General features: G+C 37.6%; 4 protein-coding genes across 9 annotated transcripts; 2 read left to right on the top strand and 2 right to left on the bottom strand.

Moving 5' to 3' along the window:
* Window positions 1-2,180: 2,180 nt before the first annotated feature.
* Window positions 2,181-4,924, top strand: LOC121256106 (inactive leucine-rich repeat receptor-like protein kinase CORYNE). Its single transcript, XM_041156754.1, is given in 3 exon segments — window positions 2,181-3,939; window positions 4,460-4,563; window positions 4,566-4,924. Coding segments are annotated over 3 exon segments (1,179 nt in total). The 5' UTR covers window positions 2,181-3,067; the 3' UTR covers window positions 4,769-4,924.
* Window positions 4,925-9,323: 4,399 nt separating this feature from the next.
* LOC121256107 lies at window positions 9,324-11,172 on the bottom strand. 2 transcript variants are annotated; one of them, XM_041156756.1, is made up of 7 exons: window positions 10,903-11,172; window positions 10,695-10,812; window positions 10,538-10,581; window positions 10,330-10,440; window positions 9,977-10,069; window positions 9,780-9,882; window positions 9,324-9,652 (listed from the first exon to the last, which is right to left on the bottom strand). In XM_041156756.1, exons 1-7 carry the CDS (start codon window positions 10,992-10,994, stop codon window positions 9,626-9,628), a joined length of 588 nt encoding a protein of 195 aa, XP_041012690.1. In that variant the 5' UTR covers window positions 10,995-11,172; the 3' UTR covers window positions 9,324-9,625. The 2 variants fall into 2 exon arrangements, with proteins under 2 accessions (XP_041012690.1, XP_041012689.1); XM_041156755.1 differs by having other exon boundaries at window positions 9,780-9,886.
* A 3,470-nt stretch (window positions 11,173-14,642) lies between these two features.
* Window positions 14,643-20,320, top strand: LOC121256105 (auxin response factor 2A-like). Of its 5 annotated transcripts, XM_041156752.1 has the most exons (15): window positions 14,644-15,017; window positions 15,200-15,315; window positions 15,481-15,576; window positions 15,704-15,778; window positions 15,861-16,019; window positions 16,114-16,198; window positions 16,375-16,465; window positions 16,652-16,816; window positions 17,862-17,981; window positions 18,096-18,171; window positions 18,246-18,414; window positions 18,535-18,684; window positions 18,784-19,376; window positions 19,460-19,647; window positions 19,784-20,320. In XM_041156752.1, exons 1-15 carry the CDS (start codon window positions 14,981-14,983, stop codon window positions 19,926-19,928), a joined length of 2,265 nt encoding a protein of 754 aa, XP_041012686.1. In that variant the 5' UTR covers window positions 14,644-14,980; the 3' UTR covers window positions 19,929-20,320. The 5 variants fall into 5 exon arrangements, with proteins under 5 accessions (XP_041012682.1, XP_041012686.1, XP_041012683.1 ...); XM_041156748.1 differs by having other exon boundaries at window positions 14,643-15,017; window positions 18,535-19,376; XM_041156749.1 differs by having other exon boundaries at window positions 14,644-15,071; window positions 18,535-19,376.
* Window positions 20,321-20,832: 512 nt separating this feature from the next.
* On the bottom strand, window positions 20,833-26,613 carry LOC121256108 (aspartokinase 1, chloroplastic-like). The gene is made up of 13 exons (XM_041156757.1): window positions 25,959-26,613; window positions 25,789-25,871; window positions 25,618-25,658; window positions 25,322-25,476; window positions 25,080-25,229; window positions 24,851-24,946; window positions 24,561-24,677; window positions 23,148-23,267; window positions 22,970-23,062; window positions 22,754-22,870; window positions 21,773-21,889; window positions 21,533-21,595; window positions 20,833-21,438 (listed from the first exon to the last, which is right to left on the bottom strand). The coding sequence occupies exons 1-13, from the start codon at window positions 26,385-26,387 to the stop codon at window positions 21,283-21,285; spliced, it is 1,737 nt and encodes a 578-aa protein (XP_041012691.1). The 5' UTR covers window positions 26,388-26,613; the 3' UTR covers window positions 20,833-21,282.
* Window positions 26,614-27,838: the final 1,225 nt, after the last annotated feature.

Below are 27,838 nucleotides of genomic sequence, written 5' to 3' on the forward strand. Positions count from 1 at the left end.
GTCCGCTCATGTTTACTGTTTTTGTGTTTTGGATTTTTTTATTTATAATTTTTATAATATATTTAAATATTTAAAAAAAATTTTAATATATTTAAAATCACTTCTTTTATTATTAAATAAAAAAAAATTTGTGTCAAGCTGCTGTACAAATGAGAAGACAAAAGTGTTTTCCATGTTTTTATAGTTAAAATATTTCGAAAATAAATTAGTGCTTAGAAATTAGTGCATCATAGGGTCTAACGGGTGTGGGACGCGACGTCATTAATCATTGTAAAAGGTGAAAAAAAAAACATAGAGAGAGAGAGAGGGGATACGAGAAGCACTGACCGTGGGCCTCGAAAAAGCCCCGCACGTGAACACGTGTTGGGCTTTCACTTGTTACCATACCCTACAGTATACGACACGACGGGTGTTTGGTCCAGACACGACACGCAGAAAAGATAAAAGGATGAAAAAATCTCCATAACTTCCTATTATTCACATAATTTTTATATACTATATTTTTTTTAATTTTAATTTTTTTCTTTTATTAAATATTTAATATATAAATAATAAATAGAATAATTGAATTAGTTTAAGAAGAATAAAATTTAAAAAAAATTAAAATTTTTTAAAAATATGGTGCATTGAAGTTAGAAGATTGCGTGCATTACTCTAAAAGGATTGCTAATATTATGAATCATACATTTTATTTAATTTTTTGAATTATGCTATGTATTTTTTTTCCGAATCAGAATTATGCTATGTATATTTTCTCATTTGAGTTTATTTATATTATGACTTTGTATTATTTCCCCTCCGTCATTAAATTTCGTTTTACTTTTTAAAAGAAACTTTAGTTCTTTTTTTATTTATTAATAAAACGAGTACAATACTTATATAAAAGTTTATCATATCAACTACAATGAAAATATTCATACTTTTAATTTTTTTTAACAATAATAATTATACAAAAGTAATGTGTTTTGTTAACGTCGTATTTCATATATTTTTGGGACAAGTTTAACGATTCAGGTCTTCAAAATTTGGGCCTGCAAAAATAAAGAATAATACAATTGGGAGAGGGTGACCTTAAAACCAGAGAGTCTCTGATATCAAAATTAGTAAATTATCTTAAAAGTGTTGTAAATAAATGAAAGAATATAGGAATCAGAAAGAGTTTCTTGTATATGAGACTTTCTATTTATACCACATGTACGGGGGAACAAATCGTATCTGCCTCCATGGAGTTTGTGCCATTCGTACTGTTGATTTTGTCATAATTCTTTAATACTGCGTGGCTCTGCGACGGTGTCATTAATGTGGCATGTAGTTCGGATAGAAGTGTCATTAATGCAATGTGATTTCTCAATTTTCCACACCCTGCTGGTATTCTTAGTGGTCGGTTAATGCCTCTCATGTTAGAGAATCGTTGGTTCCCTGTACTTTTCGCCCATTATGCAGACAAGTACTTAAGAACTGGATAATTTTTTAAGGATCTCCAGGTCGACGAGTTTCATCCCTTACAACATGCTTCCTTATGCAGGTAGCGTCTAGAGGAGCCTATCCGTAGGCTGAGTCTACTTATTTTGAACTAAGTATTTACTTCTTGTCTCCTTAGTCACTCTTTTCAGGCCCATTGAGATAGAAGGGGAAAAACCCCTTCTACATGTTTACTGCTCGAACTTGAAAGCAATAAGATTATTTTTAAATAAAAAATTTAAAAGTTTGTGAATAATATTACTGCAATATAATAAAATAAGAGGAATACGATATAGTATATAGTATTTTTATTGTTTTAAGAAAGAAAAAGAAAAAGAAAAATCTTAATTTTAAAATTTTGGAAAAATCTTAAGAAAAGAGGATGGGAAAGCAATTATTCGATGAAATAAAAAAGGAAAAGCGAGAAACTTCACTTGATTTCCCACGATAAGTCAGTGGCAATTCTATAAGCACAAAAGGCCACACCGCATAAATTCTTGTGGCTTCCCAGTAATCGACGATCCTGGTCTTATTCTGTACCGAACCAACGGTTAGGATCCTCACACCTTCATTTCCCGTCTCAGCACACAGCTCGCAGTCTCTCGCTTTCGCTCCCCCTTCGTGACAGCGACGCCAGCAATGCTTCCTCCAACGTGGCACTGGACCGGTGGACCCTACTTATCGTACGGTGTCTCTCCTTAAGGCGGGAACCCAGTTTTGTCTGCAGAGGACTGGTCAGTCATAGACCGCAGAGATAGAGAGAGAGAGAGAGAGAGAGAGAGAGAGAGAGGACAAATTTTCGTTGGGCCTTTTTATTTATTTTTTGGTATTCGGGTTTTGAAGGTCAAGGACAATGGAGGTGGTAGTGGTGGTTGCTGAAGATGACAAGTCGCTCTGTTAGGTCTACTTACCCTGTATCCCTGTGACTTTGAATCTGCCGAGTCTTTGTGCTTTTGCTAATTTCAACAGCAAAAAAGAAGAAAACAAACAAAAAGGATTCCTGTGTGTGTTGTTTTGTGGTTTGCTAATTAATTTCAATGGAGAAAAGAAAGTATTTTTAGCGTCTTCTATCTGGAGAATGGGGCTAAGAAAGCAACCGGACCTCTTCGATGGTGAATGTTAATGGTATTCGCGAGGACGAGGAGGGCAATTTTTAGAAGTGTAAACTTGCAGATTCACATATGGGGATATGGGGGCAGATTGGTAAAAGGCCGGTTTTTCTTGTTTGAGAGAGAGAATAAAAGAAAGCTGGGAATCGGTGACGAAATTATTCTTTGCGTTTTTCTTGTGAAGATTTATCGGTCAAAATTCGTTTTTTTCCCTTTCTTTTTAATCTGATATACGCGCCAGTCTCGAGCACTTTGAAGCTACTCTGACGGCGGTTGAAGGAGTTATTTTTTTTAGAGATTTCCATGCCACTAGATTAGAGGAGAAGCCCCATAAGAAATTTTGTGAGCCTTCTGTGATTTTCCCATTTTCATTTTCAGGCTCCTGGGTGGCTTAAAAGCGATTTTAATTAAAAAAATGGGGCTTTTTATCTGTTAAGTACAAGCTTAAGCTCTCTGTCTCTCTCTTGGTTCTGAGATTTGTGGCTTAGCACAAAAAAATGGAGAAAGGAGGAAGATACACCCTCTTATTTTGCTACAAGCAGCTCTTTACTCTTATTTTGCTGCTGGTCTCGTTCTTCTTTCCCTACACCGCTGCGTACTGCCAAGAGAAAACGACTAGGCACATCTCCTCTCAGCCTCCACCACCCAAATTCCAAAACGGGCTCAGAAGAATTCTTCTCAGCATTGCATTAGGAGCACTAACAGGTTTGCTTGGTGCCTTTCTCTTCGCTCTCATAGTCCGCAGTTTCGTCCGGTACCTCAACCGGACCCCACTTCTCAAAGGCCCCGTCATATTCTCCCCCAAAATCGCTCCCAAGACGCTCCAAGCTGCTCTCGCCAATGAGAACCATCTATTGGGGTCGAGCCCAAATGGGAAATACTACCGTACCGTGCTCGACAACGGGCTTATCATCGCGGTAAAGACGCTCGAGCCGTTTCAGTCCGGTTCGCCAGAGAAGTCCGTGAAGAGAAAGATACAGCAGGAGCTGGAAACGCTTGCTAGTTTGAGACACCGGAATTTGATGAGCCTAAGGGCTTATGTTCGCGAACCCGGTGGTGGGGTTTCTTTGGTTTACGATTATGTCCCTACTGGGAGTCTTGATGATGTAATGCATAGAGTTAGGGATACTCAGTTGCAGCTTGGGTGGGAGGTGCGTCTTAGGATTGCGGTTGGGGTTGTTAAGGGGCTTCAATATCTTCATTTTGATTGTGATCCTCAGATTCTGCACTATAACTTGAAGCCTACGAATGTGATTTTGGATGCAGAGTTTGAACCCAGGTTGGCGGATTGTGGGTTGGCTAAGCTCATGCCCAGTTTGGATAGAGCAACTTCTGGCTACAGTGCTCCAGAGTGTTTCCGAAATTGCAGGTATTATATGTGAACTTGCAGAATTGCAAAATTTTAAATCCTTGTCTTTGTAGCAGGGTATTTTGAGCGGTAGTGATTTTTGCGTAGTTAAAAAAGTTATCGGTTTTTATGTTAGTCCTTTCTCATTGTGTTCTCACTGTGACTTCTGGCTATTGACATTACCAACATAGATTGCGACAACCACATTGAAATTTAACTTGTTTTTGTTAAACTTGAAATTGAACACGTAGTAAGCTTTTAATTTCTTGTCTTGCACTTTCAGTTGTTCGTGTAAATTCAAAACTATCAAGTGGTATTTTAGAGGCATTCTTGGTTTGTTTGCTCGATTGATGCTGGGAGGATTTCTGAATTGTACCGACTATTTTCTTTTTACATTGGCAATCTTACGTTTGGGGTTGAGGACCTTTAGTTATCCATAATCTTATATTTTGGTTGCAACTGAACGTTACCATGTAGGTTGTTTTGTTTTGTATCAAAATATGCTGTCCATTGATGGTGCATACATTTTCATTCCAAACAGGTATACGGATAAGAGCGATGTTTTCAGTTTCGGGATGGTATTGGGCGTCTTGTTAACTGGTAGAAATCCTACAGATCCATTCTTTAGGGAACCTGCTAGTGGGGGAGTTTGGGGCAGTGGCTGCGACATTTGCAACAAGCAGGGGAGGCACGAGAAGCACTAGATACGAGTATTCTAGGGGAAGAAGGGGAGGAGGATGAGATGCTGATGGCAGTGAAAATAGCTGTTGTATGCCTATCAGACTCTCCTGCAGACAGGCCTTCCAGTGATGAGCTTGTTCATATGCTAACCCAACTGCACAGTTTTTGAAGGAAATGTAAGTAAAAGTATTGAATCGTCTTCGGTGTTCTGTATATGTTTGGAATATTGGGAATGTTTTTGCTTGAAGGGATCTCGTTTGCAATCCAATTGGGGTAATACTCCAAAGTGATCGTGGTGTTGTGGCTGTGATTGCTGCATTCTATATTTGTTTAAGCTTCTTCTTGCCTCCTTTTTCAAATCGTCTGTACATAACTGATGTTTGATAGTGAGCAAGCTGGTATCCAAGAAAATGTTTGCGCCAAGAGGATGACTGTTTGAACAGATAATAATGCGGAGACATTTTGCATTATTACGCTTTTACAGCCTTGATGATTGTGGGGTTTAGTTGGCTGTCTTTATCGGACAATACTTGTTTGGAATCACGGCTCCTTTTTAACTTAAAATTAGCCTGCAATTCCCTTTATATTTTCTACCTTTTGCTTTATTGCACTGCATTAGTGCATTAGGACCAAACTCCTCTCGACTTTAGTAGATATACCAGAAAGTGTTCTTGTGATTTGCGATACACTTGAATTACTCCATTGGGTTTCAATAGCTATTGGATTGGGTACACTAATCTTGTTGCGTCATTTTGTGACCACTTATGGTTTTCGGGCGTCAGTGTTTTAGCATCTAATCATACTACCAATTTGGTGTGGCATGTATAAATTAATCACTTAAATGAAGATTGAGATGATAAAAAAAATTAGACTGTCTTTTCTTTTAATTTTTTGAATTTGGCTGTGAGTTTCTGATCCCGAAAGGGCTGGAAGAGGCGATACTGCTATTATAATTTTGTCTTTGGCCAGCCTAAAGCGTGTGACAAAATGTGTTATCATGCGGTATACGTGCCTAGGGATTATGAAAAGACTCAGAAAAAAAGGGTCTTGTGGTGGGGATGCCGAGTTGGCTGAGAGAGAGAGAGAGGTCATGCATGATGCATCTGGCACCATAAAAAGTAGCATGCTCCAAAAGATTTGAGTTAAAAATAAAAAAAAGAAAAAAAAAGGGCGTGAGGTGCAGATATTTAACTGTCAGTTATACCCCCTCCCAGCTGTGAATGTGATCGCTCACCTGAAAGTGCCTTCTTGTATTTGGTGTTCACACTTCAGTCTCATATAATAATTTCGAGACCATCCATGATCATTGCCTGGACACTCTGGAGAGTGGAGACTGAGATTGTGTTTAAATATTAAAATGAATTGAGTTGAGATGATAAAATATTATTAGAATATTATTTTTTAATATTATTATTATTTTGAGATTTGAAAAGTTGAATTGTTTATTATATTTTGCATTAGAATTTGAAAAAATTGTAATGATGAGTTGAGATGAATTGATGATCCAAACAAAACCTGAGAATGGGGGCATTTACAGTCCCTCTTCTGTTCTTGGGAGTTTAACAGCCTCCAATAATAAATTACCAAATCTTAATGAGACTCATCACATGATAAAATCTACATGTGAAAGAAAGAAAAAGAAAAAAGACCGTGAGCCTGAAGCAAAACTCTCCAAACTGTCGGGTGACAGCATATTCCATTGCTGCCACTACCGAACAACGGTGTTGCCACACCAACTTCCGTTACTGCATGACACCACACAATTTGTACAGCCACCAAGTTCCATCAGATTCGAAACAGCCATCGCCCTTGTCTTCTCCATTTCTATTTTCTTTAGCTTTGATTTCACATTGAAAAATTGAGACAAACCCAAATTACCTGGACAACCGTTTTGAATAAACCCAATGATCCATATCACCTGGAGGAGGGGATGCCATTTCTGCCAATATAATATCATTGTTCACTCTCTTCACAAATCAAAACACAAAAACTCAACCACCCAATAATAAATCCCAAGCAATCGCTCACAACAAATCCATGAATTTCATTTCTTTCAACTTAATTTCTTTGTGAGAGAGAGAGAGATATATATATATATATACATATATATATATATATATATATATATATATAAGAGACAAAATCGAGGTTAAAGAGAATGATTATTTCCATTTTTATTGGATCTGATCTTTTTATTTCCATTGGGAGGGTTTGCATGATTCTATGTTTTGGGAGGGGGCTTCGTCTGGTTGGTTTCGAGAGAGGGGAAGGGTCACTCTAGTGGAGTTGTAATGAGAGTTTATAGCTTATAGTGTAGTTATAGTGGAACTGAAATGGGAGACCTACATGTCATTTATTTATTGAATGGCTGTTATTAGGGAGATAACAGACCGATCAACCATAAGTTTATCTCGGACATTTATCCTGTTATCCAATGCTGACTCTTTTTCTTATACCAAATAGAACTAATATCTTTGTTCAATTATTAAGATTTTTATTTTATTTTATTTACATCTCTTTTACTTTTCAAAAGCAAATTTAAGGATTTAATTTTAAAGGGGCATTCTATAATGATTTCAAGAAGTTTTAATTGTGACTAATTCTTCTAGAATATGGATCCAAAAGTGGCTTAGGCTTAGGGCTAAGCATCGATTTTGTCAGAGTCAATATCAAGAAATTTGACTCCAACTTAGTCAGAGTTTAAATCTAAACTCTGATTCCGACTCCAACTTATCCAAAATCCGATCCTCCTCATGATCCGTTAAAATGGATCGGAGTGGTTGCGGAATCGCATTTGGACTTTTTTTCCACAGATTCTTTGCTCACATTCTTAAACATGTGCTAGGCTCCATGTTTAACCCAATTTTAAACAAGACTTTATATATTATTAGATCATATTTTTTGGGCTTCCAAGTTTGAATTTTACTAAAAACATTAAAAAAACAACTTTTAGATATGCAAAAACAAAAAAATATAACTAAAAATATTTCATATGCTATGCAAACTTGAAAAAAAGAAGTTTAAAAGAAAATATGAGAAATGATATTTCTAGTCCTAGAATATGTAAATTATGCGTACTCCATTTGAAAAAAGTAGTTAAATCTGAGACTTACATGAAAAAAATTATTTTTTAATAGTGGATTCCACTTTTTTCAAAGAGAGTACATGGAGCTTGCATTCCCTATGATTGTATCTAGCATTACTCTTTAAATATATAACATCACTTTTTGGTTATCATTGATATACTATCCTTCATATTAGAGTTTCAAACTCTCAAATCAACTAAAAACAATAAAAGGATTGTACAACCATCTAATTGCATGTTATATACTATAGTATTACATCTTATTAACTTTAGGAAAATGCTTGGGCCACCGAGACATTATCCCAAGAGTTTCTACCGATTGTTTTTTTTATTTTTTATTTTTTAACTTGATGGTTAAGGGAGTATTTTTTAATGAGTTTGTGATTTTTTTTAAATATTTAAAGTGATTTAAAAATGCTTTGGAAAAAAAAAACACAAAATAAAAAAGTGCAAAATGCACTTATTGGTAGGACTCTCGGGAGAAAGTCTTAGTGGCTCTAACAGAGTCCTTAAGTTTATACTAGACTATTACATATTACTCACTATTAGTTAGTCAAAAATATTTGACTATGTATGATAGTAATACTATAATGTTTACCTATACTAGACTATTAGTTTATTTATAATATATTATAACCATATTATTCTATAATAACTAACATATACTAGTATAGTATTGAATTTAACTATACAAGTTCTAGACTTTTGATATGAGTATATATGATCGATATATGAATAATACATATTTTTATAACCTATGTATGTTAATATCAGAGTCGGAGTTGGATATCGGTGTGGAGTTGGAGGCTAAAGTCAAAGTCAAAGGTTAGCGTCGGAGTCGAAATCGGTCAGAAAACAGCTCCAACTCCGACTTCGACTAGGGGAAAAAAAAAAAAAAAACTCCAGCTCCAAATTCGATGGTGTGGAGTCAGATTTTCGAATTTTTGCAAAACCCTAGCTTGGACCTTTTTAGGATTGTTACAAATGGTATCAAAGGTGTTTGAACCATGCCACCTATGATGGGAGTGGCCTGACAAAGATGTTGAGATTTTAAGACTATAGGAAGGTAGTAAGGGTAATTGTGATTTGAGCCTTCCTTAGATTGTTACAAAAAGCCTTATGCTCGTCGAGTAGATGGCAAAATCCATATATTTCTAGTGTACCTAAAATTCACAAACTCTGTGTTGATCCTAATATCACACATAAAAATCTAGGCAGCAAGGCACCTTGCTTCCCATGACACACACAAAACCACATGTAGATCCATACCAAGACTAGAGTCTTCCTAATGTCCTCCAAACAAAACAACTGCGGTGGCATATGACCGTTTCGGCAGAGCGAATTTCAGTTACATGACCTTCAGAGGAACACGTGTCCAGGACTCCTGATTGATCAATATTAGTTCGACTACAATGGTCCAAAGACAATTTCACTTGTGAGAGCACCAGAGTATATGCTCTTGATAATACCCAGAATCAGATGCACAAAAACAATTTGTATGAGATATGAGAAACGGTTCATGGCCTAGCTAGTAACAATGTGTCAACGGAAAAGCCAACAAAGAAATTGATTTCAGATGTTATGTAGACCTGATCCCTAAATTTTTACTCCAAGGATACCCGATCAACCTATGAGCAAATTTGAAACACTGAAATTCATGTCATTTCTGGAAGAAAACATTCTAAAGTTTAAGTGTTTATCCAGGACTATAACTTAAATTGTGAAAGAAAAGCTCGAAACTGATAGCAACATGGTATAATCGCATACTTCAGTTCATTCAGCAGAGTAATATTAGGATTCTATTTCCATAGACAATCTAGAAACAACATTACTGTTCACTCTTTTCAGTGATCCCCTCCAATGTCAGATGCTGCAGAGCTATGGAGTACTTTGCAGTTCTCATCCTCACAGAGCTGCCAGTTACCGAACTACTGTTGCTTTTCAGAACAAACGATCCCAAGCCATCACCTGCAGCACGAAATCCCAATACAATCACGTAAATAACAATGAGGTTTACAGGAAACACTAAAAAGTGCATAGATAATCAAGGACAATCAGCTTTCACGACCAAAAATGATTGTTATATAAATCAAACCTTTAATTGTGAAAATGGCTGGAATCCATCTCTTATAGATAAAGAGCAACCTTGGAGAGTCTCCATGGTGTGTGTCGGACAAGAGAAGCTTGCAAGGACCCGTCTTACTACCATACAAGAAGCAAGTCTTGTTACCGTCTCCCATAAAATAAATTTAGGTAAAGCAACTTTACAGAAATGGTCACCTTGTCACTCACTTTGCATGAGCAATTGCATTGTGACATAAAGCTAGAGTCCGAACCATCGCCAAGTCTCTTCCACGAGGATTATTATATTTCTCCTGGCAGCTCCTTCGAGAATTTAAGGACAATGTCAGGGAAGAGGAAATACATAAAAAATTGAAAATGGAATGTTATGCATTGATATAATATGTTGGAGCAGCAGTGTTGTACACAACCACTCGCTCGTGATTATTTGACCCAGACTTAATCATACTCACACGTCTATACTTAAGGAAACACAGCCCATCAAAGGCTATATTCAGAAACAACAGTTCATCTATGGTAATAATTGGTAACTAACGTGTAAATCTGATTGAATAAAAATATACCTTTCCTCGAAGAAGTCTCCAAAATCGTCGATAACAACTGCTGCAGGAATTGTATCATGCAGGTGGAATGCGGCAAAGTAATTTTTAATTCCTTCATCTTCTTCCACATATCTTCAACAAATATTAGATTCTAGAGAGAATTAAATAACTCTATCATGATTTTAATAACATAATCATCATTGTTCTTCGCCTGTTTTGTTTTACATACTTCATTTGTATACGCTGAAAGGTGTCCGAGGACGGATCGATTCCCTGGAATTTTAACGGAAGAAAAGGCGAGCGGTTTGTTACCTTAGAGAGAATAATATACGGTACAAAGGACATTCTTGAAATGTAATAGGAAGAAAATGTGTGTGAGAGCATACCTGAGAGAGATAGGGAGGTTTGCTTTCTAGCTTGCGCCGGTTGCATATGAACACCACTTCATGGCTGCTACCTACCGCGGAGTTGAATGCGAACTGGAATAGCAACGAGGTCTTTCCGCTGCAAATTCACAAATTATCATATGAAGTTCGAAGCCATAATAATAGAGAGAGAGAGAGAGAGAGAGAGAGATGAAGAGCAATTACGTACCAGGAAGGAGGGCCGGAGAGAAGCATAATTGGGTCGGAGTGGTTGTGGTTGAGGAGCTCTACTTGCCTCACCGAGAAGAATCTCTCTACCATTTTCGACTAAAAAGGTTTTGCATAGCGTCAGCTGCAAATGCTCAAATACATAATAACGCCATGGCTAGCTATGGTTCATGGATGATCTTTTCTTTGTCCAAATATTCAATGCTCGGGTCTCGACGGAGCGTGAAGCTGGTTGCTTTAACATTAATGTTTTAGAAGCGTATCAACATTTTTTCTTCAGTACGCTACGGGTACCGAATTCGGGACTAAAAAGTGTTTCGAATAGCGTAAATTTTTTTTTTTTAGGTATTTTTTTAATCATTATAAATATTTTTTTAAAAAATAAAAAATTTACAATATTATTAAAAAATATTTTTTAATCATTTGGTAAAAATAATAAATAAAAAAATCTCATCTGGGATATTTTTTAGGTTTCGAATTTGAGACCCAAAGCATTTCTCTTTCTTCTTTCTAAGCATGTGGCCATCGATATACATCACTCTAGATAAAAGGCTGCCTATATTTTGAAAGGAGTAGCATTAGATATAATTTTAGGTGTATAATTTTTTTTTTAAAAGTGATATGTATTATTATTATTATTATTTTTTTATTTTTTTACGGATCTTAGATTGATCTAGTTTTTTAAAAGGGAGTAAGATTTGCACAATCTAGTAGGGCTATATAGAAACTGACGAGGTTGACAGTCACTGATTAGAACCAATTGAAAACGATGAAGAACCAGTCGGTTGCCGATAAAAAATGGTAGAAACTGACATCAACGGTTTGGTCCCGATTTGAATCAAGCATCACTTGAACCAAATTCAAATTGTCGAACTAGTCCATATAATATTACATATATATTATGTAAAACAGTACCGTTTCACTTAAATGAGTTAAATGACATCGTTTTACAACTACGGTCTAGACAAAAAATTTAATATGAAACTACGTTGTTTGGTTTAATACACCTAACGTCATTGTTTTGAGTTAGGGTTTAATAACCCCACTCCTCCCCTCCCTCTTCTTCATCCCAATTCTCTCTAACTTCTCTCTACTCTCTCACACATGCAATTGTAGTGCCGCACAAGCTCTCTCATCCTTCACGCCGCCAGTGAGATCCATCTCATTCCGATGTTATCTATGTATCTTGTGTCCAATCTCTCTTTCTCTCTCGGTGAGTCTCTCTCGATTAGTATGATTTTGATTTTTGAGTTTGCTTCCAACCTTCTATATCTATTTATTATTAAATTCTACACTATAAATCATTGAATATGTAGTATATTTTTGAAGTTTTCCATATTTGTTGCTTCCGTTACCAACTCGCGATCATATAATTGTTTTGGTCGTTTTCTGAGTTTGTGTTTATGTTTGCAAAACCGATTTGAAAAATGCCGAACCAATTAGAACCGATTGGAACAGTTTCGGCCGGTTTTCTCTCACTTAGCCGGTCAATTTGTTCGGTTTTATACATGCCAAACTATGGTTGGTTCGGTTTCGATTTTGTATTGAAACTAAAATGACAGGTTCGATTGTTCCTACATTCTTGTACTGCAAATTATCTTTTAAAAAAAAGTTTAGTTTAGAAATAAATCTTTTTAAAAGGTAAAAATCAGAAATTAATGTGGTATAAAGTCTTTTTCTTACTATAAAAGAAATCTAACGTATTATGTTTAATTACATCAATTTATAAATACTGTAAGGTAGATTTAACACTGAAACCTATCGAGGCCATCTTCACCTGGTGGCCACTTTTACGTACGTTTAAGCTAATTTTCTTTGATTGTAAATAACGACAGTGATTATATTTAGAGTGAACGTTGATTTGTTGAGTATCATGTATCAATCTTTCATGCCACCGATGTGACTTGTGACGGACCGACGGTGGCCAGCTTTTAGCTTATGAATTATTCTCCTAATTCATGATGAGATGGGGATTATATGATTTAAATTTTAAATTTTAAAATTTATCTTTTAAATTAAATTATGACATGTAATAATATGTGATATAAAAATATTAGAGTAGCTATATTTTTTTAACTTATTTGGTGTACATTAATAACTTGAGTTTTGTTATAAATTAACAATTGTACACATTACACATCTTATATATGACGTGAAAATTTATTTAATTTTTCATAAAATATGAATATATTTTTCATAAAGTGTGGGAGTGTTTTTATAGGGTGTGAGAGTGTTTTTATAGGGTGTGGAATGATAAATAGTGACTGATGAAAATAATTTTTTTTTTATGAATAATATTACTCATCATCTTAATTCTTATCATCTTTTTATCATCTCATTATGTGCTATTAAATGATTGAAGATTATTTATTATATTTTATTTATGAATCTATTATCTAATGTTATATCATAGATAATGATGAGCAGATGATAAAAAAATAAATGCCAAATAGGTGTACTCTTTTCTAATAACTTGCATCCACTCATACTCCGATATGCTATTTCCTTGTTCATTCGGGATGATCTGACGGGCCTCATGGGCCTGTCCTTACAAATATCGGCCCACAATATACGTTTGACCTTTTCTTTCTTTCGGAACACAATCCAATTGTTTGGGCGATGGAAAACACGTATCATCGCTAGTACCCAAAAAGAAAGGTGTAGCAGGAAATGCGAATATTGGCTTCTTATAATGGACAAACAGAGATCAAAACTAATTGAAAAGTGGAAGATATCCTCGTAACCATCGTCGACAATAAACCAAATAGAAAAAAAAATGTAACCGAAACTGATATAATCCTTTTGCTCTAAAGTCTAAACAATGTGCGGATAAAGTGAGGATATTTCCAAATCCAGATATTCCTCGTCTGAACGTTGATCATGACGAAACGTCAGGGCTAGAACTAGAAGACGAATCCCCGAAGGACCCATTTTATTTAAAACAAACAATCTTTGAGTGAATGCATGCATGGGCCACCGCCCCTTTTTTGGTCAATTATATATGAGCCTGAGCCTGAGCCTGAGCCTGAGCCTGAGCCTCCTCCTCAGATATTGCATATACACTATCCGACTTGGGTTCCATTCCACAATGCTTGCTACCCATACCTTATCCTTATCTGATGTCCTTTTTCTTTTCATTTTTATTTATTTATTTATTTTGGTTTTATATAAAATAAATATTATTTTTTTATAAGCTCGAGCCCTATTAAATATTATTTTGATGAGCTGAGATTTGCTTACAACATAAAATGATTTTAATCACAACACTGATCCCGTGATCCGGATCACCTCCGAACAGTGGGAGAAGCCTGACAGACATTTTTTTCACTTTTAATTTGTGGGTGATATGCTAAGCAGGTGAGATTATAATAATGATAGACTCTTCTTTGTTATGATTAGATAAATCAAAGCTCCGCCACTGTAATTCTGCCTGTTAATAACAGGACAAACCCTCTTTACCCGAAATCCTCTCACAACAAAGGTGTGTACTCCTTTTCGTTCAGTCCCATGGGGCAAACGTTGTCACTTGTCATTGTGCTGGCTGATCAAACCTCGACACGTACCCCGTAATCTTAACGACGTTAAGGCGGGCACTGAACGGTCACGTTCATCATCACGGTTTGCCGCTCTACTAGAGGACAAAGCGGTCAGTATGGTGTAGTAACCGGTTGCCCAAGCAGGACAATAATTCCGTTTCCGTTTCCAAAAGGGGTTAAAAATCGGACGAGCAAAAGTAAAAAGTCTTTAAAAAAAACATACAGAGAGAGAGAGAGTCACACTGGCTCGAAGAAAACGAAAAGAGCGTGAATAAAGGTGTGGTGCTCTCCGCAGACGTACGATTAGTAATGGCAGCGAGCAGTGATGCCTCAGAAATGGTCTCAGAGGAGTCAGAGAAAAAGGAGGCAGACGATGAGAGGCCAAAGACATCGCTAGAAAAGCGGGTTCTTGAATCGAGGAAATGATGTGGTTTACTCCTGCAGAGTGACACCTACGCTTCTTTAGTTTGCCCCTAATATAGTCTTGCTTCTTCTTTTATCGTTGTTGTTGCTGCCTACCAAGTTTATTTTTGAGTGTTTTGGATGCTGATGATCTTCAATCCGTTGAGGCGGGGAAGAGGTTCGTGTTGAGAATTTCTCTGAGAAATGGTGTCTTCGAGTTTTCCTGTAACTGGTAAAGTCAAATCCGATCCCGAAGGATCTGAATGGCTTTCTTCGTTGAATCATTACTGTGTTTGTTGTATGAAGCAATCAGGAGTTTTAAATCAGTTTTTTTTTCCTTCCTTGTTGTGGATGGCGTAGATTCTGAGGAGGATGCACTATACAAGGAGTTGTGGCATGCATGTGCGGGACCTCTGGTCACGGTGCCTCGCCAAGGCGAGCTGGTTTTCTATTTTCCTCAGGGTCACATCGAGCAGGTACGAGATAAATCTCTTCGGACTTTCTTCAATTTCTCTTGCCCTCCTTCCCCATTTTTGATTTGGAGGTGCAATGCGTTTCTTTATATTCTTTTGTTTGTGTCTATGAACGTGTGTGGTTGTGCGTGCACATACGTATATGCAAATGAATATGCGCGTGTATAGGTTGAGGCGTCGATGAATCAAGTGGTTGAGCAGCAGATGCCAGCGTATGATCTTCCGGCTAAAATCCTCTGTCGCGTGCTCAACGTTCAACTAAAGGTAGAAACTTGCAAGTTCTGAGGCGCTCTTTTATTTTCGTTTGCTACGGTTCTTCTGATCACGCTATTAATTACTAGTTCCCCTCTCATCTTGTCACCGAGCTCAAATTTAAATTTGTTTGAGGCAGGCTGAACCAGACACCGATGAAGTGTATGCCCAAGTGACTCTGGTTCCTGAACTCAGAGTATGTGATTCCGAAAGTGTATGTGTGTGTATGGAATTAGGAAATTGAATTTAAAAATTACAAATAACAATGATATGAATGTCATGTTCCTTCTGAACAGCAAGGAGAGAATTCGGCAGAGGAGAAGGGGACTCTGGCTTCCTCCACTCCTCGGCCTCGTGTGTATTCCTTTTGTAAGACCCTCACGGCCTCCGATACGAGCACTCATGGTGGGTTCTCAGTGTTGAGACGCCATGCTGATGAATGCCTGCCCTCACTGGTTAGTAGATTGCTTGGTTTATTTTGAAATTACATCATACTATTGGTACTCATTTGAGCTCTAAGAAGTATGGCGCTTGCCGATTCTTTTACAGGACATGTCCAAGCAACCTCCAACTCAGGAGTTGGTTACCAAGGATTTGCATGGAAATGAATGGCGTTTTCGTCATATTTTTCGAGGTAGTATTAATTACCATCAGTCAGATTTGTTTGAATCTTGAAGAAGTAATTGTTTGATTCCTTCGTACAATACTTGTTTGCTAAAGCTTCCATTATTGTGAAATGACGACTATTAAATTTATCCACGCATTGTATTCATTAAAAAGGGGAACGTGAATTGTTAAACTAAATGCCAGGTCAACCAAGGAGGCATCTTCTTCAGAGTGGTTGGAGTCTTTTCGTCAGCTCCAAAAAGCTTGTTGCCGGGGATGCTTTTATTTTTCTCAGGTCTACTATCATCTTCATTTTCAACATGATTCCCATGATTGTAAATCCCGGTTAAATTTGTCATTTGGTTCATTAATGACTACAGATTGTACCGTGTTGTAACCATAGGGTAAATGACATGTTGATTAGTTGATTTAGTGAGAGATCATTCCTGTCTAATCAGTTTCTAGATCCTTTTGCTCTCAGAGGTGAAACCGGGGAACTTCGCGTTGGCGTAAGAAGAGCTAAAAGGCATGCAAGTAATATTCCATCTTCTGTCATATCTAGTCAGAGTATGCATATCGGTGTCCTGGCAACAGCATGGCACGCCGTTAAAACGGGTACAATGTTCACTGTCTACTACAAGCCAAGGTGTGTAATCTTTTCTCCTCATTCACTTCTTTGTGGAGCGACTTGATTTCTAATACCACACACATAAATGTATTGCAATTGAATCCATAATGTAGCAATGAGATAGTGAGGTCTTTGTTAAAATCCAGATTCTATAAGATAGTTGACATATCTATGCACTTTATTGTTTTGGGTTTACTAATTTTGGTCTATAAAGCTTACTCATCAAAAGTAAATAAATTTTGGACATATATAAGAGCTAATACATAACCAGGATATACGACAAAACAAGAAAGTCATGGACACTTAGTTTGTTAAAATCTATTGCCACTGCCTAAAGTAACAATGTGTTGAAGAAGAAAGCTTTAAGCTCATCCATTGTCCGCTCGTGATCTTTGAAACTTGTCATTTCTCTCACCAAAATATTGGAGCCATTTTCCATACAGCTGCAACATATGGATTGCCTTGAAAATAAATAAATTATGGTCTAAAAAGTGTTATTGTGTAATAGTATTGCATTGCATTCTTTTTACAGTTTACCATTTAAACTGAACCATATTCCCTAAATCCATACAGCTGCAACATATGGATTGCCTTGAAAATAAATAAATTATGGTCTAAAAAGTGTTATTGTGGAATAGTATTGCATTCTTTTTACATTTTACCATTTAAACTGAACCATATTCCCTAAATACCAGATAGAAAGAAAAAATTCACTTTCTACTCTGATAACAGGAGTTTGTGTCTAGAGCGTTGCTGCTGCCAACTTCAGAGTGGCTGAAGTAGTGAATTGAATATTGTTGATTGTGACAATCACGTCAAAATTATATTATACGTAAAATAATTGTCCGTCTGTATTATGTTAGTGTATGGTTTTTCTGGGAATTCTGGTCTCCCGATATGGTATAAAAAACGTATGTATCATCCTTGAATACAGATTTATTACGTACCATGCAAATTGATTGTGTATGGTATCATACGGTGGATTTTATCTTCATTTATATATATACACACTTAGCATACTGCTTTTTTCAATCCATGAATTCTTGTAAATGATATTTTATAGGACCAGCCCTGCTGAGTTTATTGTTCCCTTTGATAAATATATGGACTCCGTCAAGAACAACTGCACCATAGGGTTGAGGTTCAAGATGAGGTTTGAAGGTGAAGAAGCTCCAGAACAAAGGTATATTTTTTCTTCAACCCTGCTAGTCATTTTCTTTTCAAATCAAACAAAAAAGGGGGGAAAATAAGAAGAAAATCTGGTTGATTTGCTGAACTACCTACCTGTATTGACTAGATTTTCAGGCACTGTGATTGGAGCTGAGGATGCTGATCCTGCAAGGTGGTCTGGATCAAAGTGGAGATGCCTGAAGGTACTAACTTAATACTGCATAGGTCTGTACAAATACATGGTATTTTACATACAAAACCTTGTGTTTTTGTGCAGGTTCGATGGGATGAAACTTCTCCGCTTCATCATCCAGAGAGAGTTTCCCCTTGGAATATAGAAGTTGCTCTCTCACCTACTCTCAATGCCCATACAGTGTGCCGTCCAAAGAGGCCTCGTGGGAACATGGCACCATCATCTACTGATCCATTTTTCCCTACAAGAGAAGGTATTGTACAACTTGCAGATTCATGCTTCACAACTCTTTATTCTTTCCCTTCAATCATTGTTATACAGTGCTTGTAGTTTGTTTGACACTGTTATTGAGCCCCACCATTTATATTATCAGGTTTGCCTAAAACTACTATAGACCTTTCACCAGAAAAAGGGTTTTTAAATACTCTGCAAGGTCAAGCAAAATCAACCATGGGAGGTATATTTTCTGAGAGTAATGATTCAGAAACTGCTCAAAACCCCACTTTATGGACTCAGACACAGAATAAGAACCAAACTGATTCTAGTTTTGCTCCAAGAGTGGGACGAGATGACTGTGTTCCTAAATTGATGAATGAACTGAGCAATAGGAATTCAATGTCAGGTTCTTGGACCCCCAACGGATTCAGTTGGCCCTTTATTGATCAAAATGCTGACAATGCTGATTGGATGAAGAAGCATGTTTTATATCAGGATCAAAGATCTAACTTCCTCGCAGGTTCCCAATCCATGATGCATCCCTCATTTAATATGATGGAATGCAGCATGAAACTTCCTGTGGCAGCAGCTAAGCAGCATCCTGGAAACAATTTGTTACCTCTGTTGCCCCCGACAAGTATCCCAGATTCTCCGTATCCTACATTGATGAAACCACAGACACTGTTTTTGCAAAAAGAAGTGAAATCTAAAGGAGTTGGCAGTTGCAGGCTGTTTGGTATATCCCTCACTAATAGTTATTTGGCCACAGAACCAGCACCGCCACTGGCAAATTTTACAAGTCAAGATGGGCAAATTGCTTCTTCATCAGATCAGTTGCAAGGCTTGGTGTCTGGCCTACTGCCTCAGAAAGCGGAGTGTCCAAAGTCTGCAGGAATAGTTAGAGATGATGAACAGAGGAATCCCCTTCAAGCCTTAAAGACACGTTCTAGGACCATCCAGGCAAGGCCGGATAGCAGTTCAACCAGAAATCGCATTAAGGTTTCCTCTTTCTGGATGGGTTAATGTAAATTCTCACTTGTGTTTCCATCTAGAAATCATTTTTTTTTTCTTTAATGAAACAGGTCTACAAGCAGGGGGTTGCTGTTGGGCAGTCTGTGGACCTTACCAAATTTGATGGCTACAGTGAACTGATAGCAGAGTTGGATCGTATGTTTGAGTTTAATGGTGAATTAATTGCTCCCAAGAAGTGGCTGGTGGTTTTTACTGATAACGAGGGTGATATGATGCTTGTTGGAGATGATCCCTGGCGGTAAGCACCCCAACTTCTGCCTTTTTCTGTTCTTTTCTCCTCTCTTTTCTTTCAATCCTTGAGAAATTGTTTGCTCTATTCAATGAATGTTTTCTTCCATGTTTACTCCAATCCTGTTTGTCTTTGCACCATGCAGAGAATTCTGTAGCATGGTCCGTGAGATCTTTATCTATACTCGAGAGGAGGTACAGAAGATGCGTCCACAGCCCTTGAATCCAAGAGTCAATGAAATCTCACCAGTTTCTGGTCAAAACATGGGTCCAAATAAGGTGAATGATTGACGCATCTTCAGGAGTCCCGAAAACAGGTCTACAATCAGGGGGCTGCTGTGGGGCAGCCACAAAATGCCTACCCTTATGTTTGGTGGCTGATGCCTGGCAGTAGAACCTGTTTACTGCATAAAATTTTGTTATAACGGCAAATAACTGTAGTATATAGTGTTTTGTGTTTGGTTACTTTCTTTGTTGGTGGATTTGTCCAGAAGCTTTCCACACTCCCAATCCGCTATGTACAGAGAATTACTCATATACCTCTTTATGTTCAAGTAAATGGCATATGCCAGAGCTAGAAAGTAGGTAAGAATTAATATCCTTGTAATGCTCTTTTCTGCTACTCATATTACCTCTTTACGTTCAAGTTAAATAGTATATGCCAGAGCTAGAAAGTAGTTAAGTAAGATCCTTGTAATGCTCTTTTCTGATGCGTCTATGCTATGATTCTGTTGTGTCTTTTGATTCAAGACTCAGCTTTCTTCTGTTCCATTTCTTTTGATTTTGACTTGGCTTCGTCACATTATATTAGGAGATTCAGGCCAATTACTCAATAAATGAAAAAACCATATTTTGCATCTTCGAACAAGTAAAGATTGCATGAAAGATTTAGAGCCTGTTTGGATTGAAATGTAACTTATCTCACTATTATTCACAAATTTTAACTCACAAATCTCATTACTATTTACAAGCTATTTCAACTCCTCTTTTCTCATCTCATTTGTCAATAGGTTTAATGCATATTTTAAATTTTGAAATAGCTACTTAGACAGATGGAGGATGCACATTGAACCTTATTTATAGTTTAAAGCGTATATTACTTGCTACTGAGACCTATTGGTAGTTTGGAATAAAAGGTAATGGTTTTCGCAGTTTAATAAGATGTGCATAAATGATAAAACTAAAGATTTAAAGAGAAAAATAAATGGGTAAATCTAATTAATTGTTTTAAAACAAGTCCAAAAAAAAAATAAGGGGCTGCTAGACTCTAGGACCAATATAACATTGAACTGATAATGGGCTGGGTGGCCCATTAGAATAGCCTGCCGTATTTGGAAGGTGAGTTTCATACGCAGGGCCAGGTTTAGTTAATAGGCTCCATTTTAGTTTTGGGGGTGGGTGCTAGGGACAAGATTTTTGGCAGAACGAAAAAGCACGAGTGTTACCAACCGGAACTCCTCCAGGGTGCTTTTGAGATCTGTTCCACAGTCAATACATGATTTAAGGAGGCACAAAAAGGGACCGAACATTTCCGTTGATATTCAAACACACCCTCGAATAGATGGCGATGGCTGATAACAATGTTTGATGGGAAATCCAAAAAATCATTGTGAAGGAGAGTAGACGAGGATAAGCCTAAACGGAGTCAATGCTTTCCAAACCGCAATGGCAAAGCTGAGCCATTCCCAAATTCAGCATCCAGTATCAGTTCAGATTGATCACCACTCTCAAAAAAGCTGCAGTGAAGGGCCTTCACACATTGTTCAGCTTCACTGTCATTTACTATCAATGAAATATTCACCTGCTTGATACCCACCATATTTGTGTTGATATAAATACATGTATGTATGTATGAGAAATGTCTCAGTAGTTAAGAGGAACTACGATGAAGATACCTTGGATGCCCCTTGTGAGATCATCTGGACATTAACTCCATTGGCTTGAAGAACATGAAATACCTGCAAAAAATGTACCCGTTTATCTGATATCAAAGATGGAATGAGAATCTTTGTGCAAATGACTGAATCTGAAAAGTCCCTAGGACTCATAAAGGAATATAACTCGTAAGAACATCAAATTTTGAAAGGTATATAGCTCTGGATAGTTTCGACTAAATTGCACAAGGGAAAAAACACCTTCTCCAGTATCAACGACGAACGCTGAGCATTTCCAATAAGAGAGATGATTGATCTGTGCTGCAGGAGATTCACAACTGCAATCTTCTCAAGCTCTTCCATTACATGGTCCAGTTCCTGGTCAAATAAGACAAAGGAGCCAACCGATTTAATGCTAAATCCAGGCAATCTGATGGGACTCAATTTAGATGAAGAGAGAAAGAGACGCGAGCGCACAAAACTTTCAACAGCGCAGGTATTTGCATTTATCAAGTATGTTGAGAAATAGTTTTTTTTTTTTTTAATTGGCACCGGGCGTCCAAAAACAGTATCCCGACTAATCCCAGAAGTGCATAGGCCCTCGGCAAGGAGTTTCCTGCAAGTGCACCTCGGGTAATTCAAGGGAAAAATCCTCCAGTCCGATGGTCCCTAGAGATTGTTTGCACCCAAGGGGATTTGAACCCTAGACCGGGGGTAGATGCCCCCAAGCCCAAGGCCTTTTACCACTTGAGCCAACCCCAAGGGGTTATGTTGAGAAAGAGTTTGACCACAGTTTTATGCTGCAACTTACGAATGATCTTTGCATGACATTGAACTTAAGAATAAATAAATTTAGAACATGGCTTGCTGAAACAAAAATGTTGATACCACTTTAAGTTGGTGGTGCATTCATCCTACAACAGTTGCACTTAATTATCTGTGTTGAAAACTTAGTCACAGTGCTCTATCAAAATTGAGTACCACAAAAATACTAATAATTATAGGTACCTTCAAGAGGAACTATCCAAATAAGATATGTTTCTATTAGTTGCTCGATCACGAAGTATTTTTCTGGCCTTTGTCGTACTAAGTGCGGTCAATTAGTTCCCCATTAAATATTCCCACAAGCACAAATTGCCCAGGAGGTTGCAAGCACCTCATCGATGGGAAAATTAGAGCAACATTACGTAAACTGCAAAGTATGAAAATAAATAACATAAGAATATGTGACCGTAGACTTGCCTGCTGGATCAGTTCTCTGCTCCAAAGTTTAGAAGGATCTAATGTCAAAGATATACTAACTTCGCTAGTAGCAACAACGTCCACAGATATGCCCAAATCTTCGAATATTGAGAACACCTACTTTGAGAAATACATAGAATGAATAACATTACAACAAGCATAAGCCATGAAAGCAACAGGTGGCAGAACAAAATCAAGTCGAAGAAAATTTCTGACCTTTGCTAGGAAGCCAACTTGACCAAGCATGCGGGTACTGACTATATCCAACATGGTAACGTTCTGCTTCAAAACTATGCTGGTCAGCACTGCCTATAATTCATTTACATGAAGAAAATGGTCAGTATTGTTGAACTACTCCACACACAAGGATGAAAAAGTTTCACCTGCGACAAACCTTGTCCATATCTCTTGTTTTAGTGATAAGGGTACCGGGAGCTTGAGGGTTGTATGAATTCCTGACTCTAACAGGGATATCACCCTCTCTGGCTGGTCTCATGGATTGTGGATGTAGGACCTGCATACATGGCATAATATGAATATTTCCTGTGTGCCCTTGTTCTCACCAAGAATAAAAGTACAACATCCCAAATCTTTCTCTTAGATTCAACATTTTGGTTTTTTAAAAATGGTATCTGAATCTCAATAATCTAATACATATATAACTAGGGATGTAAACCAGTCTGTCTGGACCGGAGAAACCGACCGGTTCGGTCCGGACCGGACCGGACCGACCAAATGCATGGTCGGTTTCGGTCCAAATACTACATAAATTTCGGTCTTCGGTCCGGTCCTGGGGTGGAGATTTCTCGGACCGGACCGACCGAATAAAAAATAAAAAAATAAAAAATATTATATATATTATTTATATAATAATTGTACAATTAACAATATAAAATTTTAAATATGTTATTAATACTTATTAATATTCTATAAATTAACAATATTTTATATATATTTTCATCTAATCTATCACTATTAACAATATAAAATTTTAAATATGTTATTAACACTTGTTAATATTCTATGAATTAACTAATATATAATATCAATTAGTTAATTATATAGTAATTATTATCATTGACCATATAAAATATTTTTTTATTGAGTTTGTTACATAATCCATATTAATAAGTCACTTAATTTAATTTAGTATTTTAAATAATTTTTTTTATTAATTGATTTAAAAAAAAAAAAAAAAAGGCCGGACCAGACCGGACCGATAACTACCGGTCCGGTGATGGACCGGACTGGACCGGACTGACCGGTTTACACCCCTATATATAACTGCAAATAAAAGCATAACACTGACATTACCAACCACTATGGTTGTCCAACGAACAAACCCAACCCAAAAATCATCTGCAAAGCAATTATTCCCATTCGGTACTTTAGGCACCAAAGCCGGGGTTGGGAAAAATACGTTCACGAAATAATGCAATATGTACATGTTCAAAGCATATTTATCCTTGCATCCAGAAAACCCCAGAACACATCCTTATGCACTTGTATGCGTATTTGATTGACGTGTTCGATACATGGACATTGATGTTAATTGAAAAGAGGGGCCCACAAACTAAGCTTCTTTGTCTCTCTCGGGATCCAAACTTCATCCCAATATAGAAACTGGGTATTCTAAGCTGTGGATCTCTCTCTAGAACCAAACTCCTGCCTGATATGAATGCTGGACCTTTTTATTTTTTTTTGGGTGGGGGGGAGGATGCATACTGGACTTTCAACCAATTGGTCCAGTCCACCTCGAGTCACAAACAAACAATTTCTAAACAGAAAGAAGTAACAGAAATCTAACCTGAGCACCAAAGTATGCAAGCTCTGCTGCCTCATCAAATGTCAAATGAGGGACAGGTTCTGCACATGGATAAATACTAGGGTCACAGGTCAAGACACCATCAACATCTTTCCACACCTGTTAAAATTGTTAATTAAACCATCATATAAGTTTGTTAATATCAATCAAAAGAGGATTCACATAAACTCCCAACTAAAAGTGCTACTAATATTAGATCAAGAGAGAAAGTGGAGTATGAATACATGCATGTTCTGCCCGTGTGAGCAAATGAATCAGGGTCTAATGCTGACCTGAATTTCCTGCAAGCCTAAGGCTTTGCCAATGGTTGTAGCTGTCAAGTCACTACCACCCCTACCCAAGGTGGTGATTGCTCCAGATTTCCAACCCTACAATAAGAGAAAACACATATTATCCTTGCAAAACACTCTAAAATTAAGATCTGACTACTAGGCAGCGAAATGAATTCAGCAGCAGTTTAGTAGGACCTTTCCAACTTATCAAAAAAAAGTTTAGTAGGACCTTCCCAAGGAAACCGGTGACAATGGGAATTGCAGGATCATTAACCCAATCACCATGTAATCTCTTGGCAACAGCTGGGTAAGTTGCTTCCAAGATGTCCGCATTCGTGAAATCATCTGTGGTTATAAAACCAAGATCAAATGCATCATACTGCAAAAATCACATAGCAGCTTATAGTTAGTTACGGCAGAAATTAATGGTTGGAAAACAAGAATACACAACTGGTGAAGAATAACACGTACTTGGCGTGCTCTAACACCAATTGTATTTAGATAAGCCGCAAAGATTCTTGTGGACATGCACTCCCCGAATGAAACTAAGTAGTCTTTCGTGCGGAGAGTTAACTCTTTCATCATAGCTATTCCTTTTAGTAGTTGCTCCAGTTGTTCCAAGAGAGCTGTAAAATGTTGGGCCACATTCACGCACCAGGAAAAACACTAATTAGATCAAAAAATCCTGTCGCACTTTCAGAACAAGTACTTGAATTACATAAACAACAAAGAAAGACTAGGTAATAGCTTAAATTAAGAATCCTGACCAGAGACAACAGACCGATCAACTCCAAGTTCATTCACCGTCCTGAATGATCAAAAGCCATACTTAACTGACTTTCATAATAGCTATAGAACGCCGTTTCAAATCTCTTGCAACATTCATAATTAAAAAAAAAAAATTGAAGATAGGAAGAAATTAATCATAACCCTCAAACCTAAGATGCAGCTCCTTTACAAAGCTCAGTTCCTCGATTTCCGATGCATTAGAGATGCCACAACTGACAGCCTTCTCTCCAGCCTTCATTAGAAACATTCAATTCCATAACTATCTCTCTCAATATAAAGAATAAAAATGAAAAAAAAAATAAAAATTTGTGTAAATTACCACAAGAAGTTTGTTAGTAGTTTTGCCCATCGCAGAGAGAACAACGACGGGCCGTTCCTCAGGGAAACTGAGAATTAGAGCGGCGATCTCCCTCATCCTCTCGGCCGATGCCAGCGACGATCCACCGAACTTCATCGCACACGTGAAATTCTTCCCATTTCCATCTGAGAATCGCTTCTCTATCTTATCCTCTTTAAACACAGCCTCCACTCGTCCTCCTCCTTTCTTGTCGCCGATTTTCACTAGCTTCGTCGTCGCTCTCCTAGAAAAATTTCCACTTCCCGCATAGAATAATCTAGAACTCGAAGCGATGGAAGTCGAGAACCGGAGCAGGTGCAATGTGAGGGGCACGTTTGACCATAATTTCGAGTTCCTAACGAATCCGCGACCCGGAGTTTCGACACCGTGCGCGTGGAACGAAGCCGCCATTGTTGCGGAGTGGATTTATCAGTTGTAGTGTCGACGAATTACGAAATCTAGGGTGTCCAAAATTCAGAGAGCACAGTGGATTTAAAAAAAGAAAAAACAAATACAAAGACGAGCTCTGGAGGTATCTGCGTCTGAGCTCAGGGAGAGTGGCGAGGAGGGAAAGTAGACCATTTTTGTCCGTGGCGGCAGGAAGTCGTGCCTTTGGTATACGAGGCCTTGTTTGTTTTCACGTATGAAATTTTGTTTATTTTAAAATTTAAAAAAATTGAATTATTTATTTTATTTTATCTAAAAATTTGTAATTATTAGATAAACAAATAATCTACTCAACTTCCGGTTCCTTAACCACACGCCACACTCCTGACTTGGCCGAACTCGGTTCTTTCCCACGTCACAGTTTATTCTCCCTCAGTCCTCTCACCCTTGTTCTCCTTAAGACATCTCCTTACCCTCATTTGGTAGCAAACCTCTCAACTCTCCCTCTTCTCCCTCTCCATCTCGCCCTCGTTTGGTAGCAGACCTCTCAACTCTCCCTCTTCTCGCTTTCCTCCCTCAGACTCTTCTCTCTCACGCCTTTTCGTTTTTACCACAAAGCCCTCACCGAATCCTTGAAAAATTCATGCTCTCACTTGACGCAGCATTAAGCCCCGAGCCGCTCTCAACTCTCCATTTTCTCCCTCTTCTCCCTCTCCTCCCTCAAACTCTTCTCTCTCACGCCTTTTCTTTCTCACCACAAAGCCATCACCGAACCTTTGAAAAATTTCTGCTCTCACTCGACGCATCATTTAGCCCTGAGCCGCTCTCAACTCTCCCTCTTCTCCCTCAAACTCTTCTCTCTCACGCATTTTCTTTCTCACCACAAAGCCCTCACCGAACCCTAGAAAAATTCATGCTCTCACTTGAAGCAGCATTCAGCCCCAAGCCATTGGACCGATTTACCACATTTGAAGACCCATCTCCCTCACCCCCTTCAGTAGAAGAAATCTTCGTCAAATGTATGTTTTTTTTTTTTCAATTCGTTTTAATGGGACTTGCTTCATCAAAGGTATGTTTTTTTTTCCAATTTGAATTTTTACAATGAAAAAGATCCACCTATCTAGTTCCAATTCGTTTTACCAACTAGAACTGCTCTCCGAGAATTGAATTTTTTAACTTCAATACTTGTTGTTTGCATGAATAAGGAAAGGTAAAAGATCTTAGATAGAATCTGAATTTTGTTGGAGATTATTGTTTTGATGTTTTGTTTCCATAAAAGGTTTTTTTTTTTGGGAGGGGGGGGGGTTGTTGGGTTTGATGTATGAAGCTAATGTGCTCGATAGTGGCTTGGATAACTTAGGGTTATTTTTAAAACAACATAAATCATAGCTATCACAGAGAATTGATCTTCTCTTTAGATGGAGCATTAATAATGATGTGCTCAGATTTTCGAAATGGTTCTGCCTAATAAATTG

Source organism: Juglans microcarpa x Juglans regia, chromosome 3D, assembly GCF_004785595.1.
Source record: "Juglans microcarpa x Juglans regia isolate MS1-56 chromosome 3D, Jm3101_v1.0, whole genome shotgun sequence".
NCBI classification, from domain to species: domain Eukaryota; kingdom Viridiplantae; phylum Streptophyta; class Magnoliopsida; order Fagales; family Juglandaceae; genus Juglans; species Juglans microcarpa x Juglans regia.